Source organism: Amphiura filiformis, chromosome 7 (genome assembly GCF_039555335.1).
Source record: "Amphiura filiformis chromosome 7, Afil_fr2py, whole genome shotgun sequence".
Lineage (NCBI taxonomy): Eukaryota > Metazoa > Echinodermata > Ophiuroidea > Amphilepidida > Amphiuridae > Amphiura > Amphiura filiformis.
The window spans coordinates 68,383,225-68,389,224 of record NC_092634.1 but is presented as its reverse complement, the minus strand read 5'-3'; the positions used below and the strand labels follow the sequence as shown (position 1 = coordinate 68,389,224).

General features: G+C 36.0%; 1 protein-coding gene across 1 annotated transcript in view; it reads left to right on the top strand.

The window, feature by feature from the left end:
* The first annotated feature begins 383 nt into the window (after positions 1-383).
* The window catches only part of LOC140158038 (ATP-binding cassette sub-family C member 9-like), a 45,161-nt gene continuing 39,544 nt past the window's right edge, over positions 384-6,000 (top strand). Inside the window, exons 1-5 of the mRNA XM_072181284.1 lie at positions 384-995; positions 1,945-2,187; positions 2,726-2,905; positions 3,721-3,876; positions 5,828-5,983. Of these exons, the coding sequence (XP_072037385.1) occupies positions 384-995; positions 1,945-2,187; positions 2,726-2,905; positions 3,721-3,876; positions 5,828-5,983 (1,347 nt within the window). The remainder of the gene's footprint in view (positions 996-1,944; positions 2,188-2,725; positions 2,906-3,720; positions 3,877-5,827; positions 5,984-6,000) is intronic.

Genomic DNA, 6,000 nt, shown 5'->3' with positions numbered 1-6,000 from the left:
AAACAATACAGTAGGCCAGGTCTAGCTATTCATGTGTTTGTTAGAAAAAACCTGACTGCTATGGCTTCTTTTCTTACACAATTTTAATTGTCACAATGGTTAAAACCATTGTGACTGAACGCAATGACGTGTGACGCTATAAATTAGTCCGCAAGTGTAAAACAAATTTGCCAAACCAGATCTTTTTACATTTTTACATTTCGTAAAATATTTTTTGACTTATTCTAAAAAGTATTAGTGGAACTTATAACATGTACATTGCATCGAAAATTATACGTCGAATAAAATGTATACAACAGACCTTATATTGTCTCTCTCTCTCTACATGTTGCGATATTCATAATGTGTTTTATTTTGTTGTATACAAGCTTTCTCATCTCAGTATGGAAGCATTTGACATTACCAAACACCAATCTTGGATGTGGTTTTGCGGAGAAGATTCACTCCTGAAAAACAATGGCACGGACCTCTTCAATACTGGTGATGCAACGGGACAAGAGGCATCAGATGAAAACGCATGTCTTGTGAACTCACTCACATTTTTTCTTCATATTATATTCATTTTGCTTATCGTGATTATTTGGATTGTTACAAAATGCAGGACATTATCGATACCAAAGTCAAAATTTTTGATTCGTTATCCAGGCCACATACCACGATATATCCTCTGTTTTGTCGTACTGTTTGTCATTTCTTGCTCGATTGCGGAAGGTGTTTTGTCAGATAAAACTTCCCCAAGTGACTCAGATACGCAGCCGCAGCTCTACCTACCAGCATGCTGCGCATGCGTAGCTCTGATTTGTTCCTTGATTCGCATGTGCTGGTGCCTACTAATATACTGGGTGCTTTGTGTAATCGTTCAAATCTTGAGACTATTATTACTAAAGCAAATGGATCTTATCGATGTAAACATAGCACGGTTTTGGATGGATATCATTATCTTCATCGCATATTTCACATTTTTTGTCATAGAAATTAGACTGGTCTATTACAAGGTAAGTATACACGACAAAAATTTAATTTATAACTGTATTTTAATATTAATTTCAAATGACAGCAAGGTGTATTTCTGTAGCTTCCACGTAGATGTTAACTTTACAACTAAAACATATCAGTGACATTGCTCATCAAATGGGCTATTCAAGTTGAAATACATACACCAACATGTAAGACATTACCATAATCTCCAACAGAGGGAGTATGAATTACAAATGGGGTTACACAAATATGTGACTCCATTTGAAATTTACACTTTTGGAGAAAAACTTTTTCTTCCACAGGTGGTGTATGGATTTCAACTGGAATAACCCAATATGTGAGGTACAAGACCAACTGGGTTAAGGCTTTTGATAATTTGTCCTAGCACAAGTGTGAATATCATCATCAGAGACTTTTTGAATACAGATGAGCTTTCGAAACTGTAGCGAGTGTTACAGAAAGTCTCCGGCAATCACAACATTATGCCATATATATGAGAAAAAAAATAATATCAAGCACGAATCACGTGGTTTTATTTAAAACAAACTCATGTTGACCTTAGAAACAAATAATCACATCCGTCTCTTACGACGCGATATTCAAATTTCCCGGGCACCGAAATTGCCTGTGGCAATGACGTCCCAGTAACAATGAAGACTGATGACAACTAAGCACAAATAACCAAGACGTTATTGCCCTAAACAATTTTGGCGCGGGGATTTTGAAAATCGCGTGTTGAGAGGTGGCTGTTTTCATTCGTTTTTATGGTAAATATGAGTTTGTTTCAAATAAAACCATGTGATTCGTGCTAATTGTTTTTCTAACTTATAAGGCATAATGTAGTGTTCCTTTAAAATAAACTTCTTACAACGTATTATAAATACCATATTTTTATTACACATCATTTGAAAAATTGCTAGGTGTATCGCACTATTTCTTTCTGTTTGCATAACGATACTGCTCAAGGTTTGGAAAGGTGCGACAGAATCGGACACAAACGATATTGGCGCCAAAATGGAACAGGAGAATGTCAAATACACAGAAGACTACGTCAACTTCCTGTTTAGTATTACGTTCTGGTGGCTCAATTGGCTCTTTAAACAAGGATACCAACGCCCACTGAATGTCGATGATTTAGGATCTTTGCCTGAATCTCATAGAGCGAAGAGTCTGTATAAAAGATTTAAAGCCGTTTTCGATGATGAATGGGTAGGTCTTAACTAAATTTGTAGCTTTATCAAAATTTACAAACCTAAATATTTGCGCACAGGTACTTGGAAATCTTATTTCTACTATCAAATTAAATGATTTAATTGATTAAATCCACGTTTTGCGGCACGGCATCTAGAACAGCATCACTAAGGCATTCACATAATGAGAGTACTACCGTTTCGGAAATTATCGAAAGCCGTTGGGAATCCAACCCTAAATAGCTCATGCGCACCTAGTACCTCGCAATACAGATATGCTCAGTGGCGTGATGTATTTAGGGTTTATTTGCAAAGACGTTACCGAAAAGTAATGTCATATTTTTCTTGAAAAAATTTCGGACATTATCTAGGCTTGACCGCGATAAGTGGCTATGAATGGAAAAAAAGAGTTCAACGTTTTCGTACTGTTTTACTACTCTCATTAGTAACCCTTAGTGACCCCTGACCTGCTTGTACCCGCTTATGACCCCTGACCTGCTTATTCAGTCACGAATTCCATACAACTTTAAAACTACGATATATTATTCTATATTCAGGAGAAAGCTCAAAGGAAAGGAACGAAGCCTTCGGTGTGGAAATCATTTGCGATAACATTCAAGACAGAGATCATCATTGCAGGCTTCGCCAGATTTATCGTCGACTGTGGGGCATTAATAGGACCGTTGCTACTAAATGGAGTAGTGGCGTTCACACTAGAAAATGACAACGACGAAAAGGTACGTACATAGGCTGACAGAGAACAGAATATATTTTAAAATTCAGATGATTTTGACAGAGCTAAAGTGTATTTTTCGGGTTCGTGTAAAATTGTCACCCATCGAGAATGTTAAGGTCAAAGTTTACATAAAAGTTCATAACGGGCTAAAATATTCCTCTGATCTGAGATTCAGAAAATGTATAGTTGGACCTATCTATGTCTTAACCTTCACTCGTTATGAGTAAACATTTCACAAATTACATTTCGGTTGAAATAATTATACCAAATTCTCTGATTTTGATGAAAATGGTCTCAAATTGTTTCCCCTGTCATGACAATTTTAGTAAAGAATAGTTTGCACTTCCTACGATCTGTTGTTATCTAGGTAATATAGCCCAAAGGGCAACATCAATGGTCAACGATATAATATTCCTGTGTTTATACCATAGTAACCAAGTAGGTTACCAATGAAGTGGTACCTACTCCATTATATATGAAGTAGGTTCAGAAACAGTCTGTTATTTTTTAACCATTGCAAAAAAGATTAAGATCAGATGTTGAGTTGGTTGGAATATACATGTATCTTTATACATCTTTACCATCAACATTACACATACTGTTAATTATAAAATATATTAGAATGGTCGACCAAATGTGTTGCCCTGTGGAACCCCTGTAGATACAGAGAGTAAATCCAATGTATGCATATAAGGTTACTGATATTAATTACTGTACGCTATATGCAGTGGAGCATGATATTCTTTTCAAGGTCAAGAGGAATTTTCAATAGTTATCCATTTGATTATAATGTTTTGCTTTTATTTTCCCATGCAGACCGAGCCACACTACATCACTATAAGAGAGTTCCTAGCCAATGGCTTTGTGTTAATCTGGATAATGTTTTTATTAAACGCTATTCAGTATTCATTTATGCAAATTCATCTTTACATGTGTAATGTAATAGGTACACACATACGTGCAGCACTTCAGGTAAGTGGAAACTCTATGTAGTAGATAAAGGGTGAGAAACAGACCTCTGTTTTGAACCGTTTATCTTACATATACGGCGAGCAAAAATAAACGAATTTGTTGTAAAAGTGTATTCATTTTCCAAAAAACAAAATGGAAAAAACGGATGTATTATTTTGTTAAAGTTGTGGTTTTTTTCCCAAAATAAAAACACCTCGAGATAGTGTAATATTCTTCCCATGTGTCCTGCGTGAGAGTCTATTTAATGACAAATGCAAGTGATTTAATCAAATCAATACACAATTGATCTCAATTGACAATTGTATTTGAAGTGGTTTGGTAGGTTATTCACTTGCTTTAATCCGCTGGAGTTTATTCACCCCGTGACCATTGTTATTCAAATAATTAATGAATAATGCAAATTATATAGAGTTGTCAACGTGGACTACAATCTGTTTCAACACCATGAAATTTATATCTTAGAAAAATGTGAGTATAAGCAGATATTTGAAAGACCTAGTAACGTTGTGTCCAATGGTGCTCCCCATTATGGGTAGGTCACAGTAAGGCTTTGCACCCCAGCCTCTTGACTTGTAATGAGTACCGCAGGTTAGTTTGCAAGCTCCCCTGGTCGGGTAGTATCCCGGGGTTCTTGCCTAGCAACTAATTTGCATGGGCCGTTGAGCGTTTTTGGGTCGGGCAAGGATAAAGGCAGATTCCCTTCTAAAACCAATGGCAAGTTTATATACATGTACTGAGTTTACATTCAACGAAACGGTTACTTTTTATTTATGAATATTTACTTCGTTATGCTAATTAAACTTTAATTTGCATAAATCTAACTGAGCACCAGTGGTGTTATATGAATTACTATTATACGGACTGCAGGAGCCCTCTATAATTTTCTCTTGCCATGTAACATTTGCGTTTAAATCGAGCTGTAAATGCATTTTTTCCAAAATTCTATCTGAGACTAGAAACCAACTCCGATTCTACATGTAGGCCTATGTTGTGATCCTTTCCATAGTGTTTCTAGAATGTCCATGGTATTCCTTTTGTTTAGCTCGCTGCCCGAGACCGTTATCTTGAGCTATTGTGTTGATAACGGTCTCTGGGCAGCTAGCTGCCTTCATTACTCTAGGTATTGGTCGAGGCAACGAACCTCAAACAAAAGGAATATAATGGATAATCTGTGAATAGAAAAGGGCTAGACGTATATTCAATAAAATAAGTGTATATAGATTCATCTCTGCATTTTGTAATATTGGCATTGGAGAGTTGTAAACTTGTTGGGTGAGTTGAAAAACAGGTCATAACTTCCTCGGATCGGATGTCAAGTTCATGAAGGATTTCTTTTTCCTGTACCTAAGATGACTAGATGCCAATAGTAATATATGACCCACTGTTGACGGTTGTTAAACAATTTCATGCTGGAAGCATTGTTTGACCATGTCTTTGGTTGAATGAAACATTGGTAAAAAAATGACTGATTTGTGTAAGGAATCTGTAGCGTAGTGGCATGCTGACAAATGCTTATATGACAGCTAACCGAACCAGTAACAATGAGCAAGTTAGCAGAATCCCGGATCTTACACTATTCTCTAAAATCTTTGCAAAATTTAGGGCATTAGGACAAGAGTCATGTTATTGCGGCAAATTGATTAATAAGTTTGGAGCGAGCCCTGCAATCACTAGCAAGCACAGTTCAATACCATGTCCAGAAAATGCCGCTCTTTAGTCCTATTCTATTGGGAGTTATAATATTTTCTTTGACCATAATATTTAAAGAATTAATATAAATACTGGTAACTGTTATTATTGTGTTGTTTTTGTTAACATGATAATAATATGACATAATGGGTGTTTTTTTTTTCTGGGAGGGCTTTTGCATATAGTTAGTGTTAAAGGTAGAATGACAAATGGAAAAATTACTAACCACATTAAAAAATTATTTTTTTCTTTTGTTACTTAGTCCATGGTTTATGACAAGTCTCTACGATTATCTACATATGCAATGTCTGGTGGAAGTATGACGATGGGAGAAATTACGAACCACATGTCAAGTGACGTCATGAATCTACTTTTCTTTTGCCAGAGGATGCATTATTTGTGGTCGGTGCCGTTCAAGGTATAAATAGTATGAGA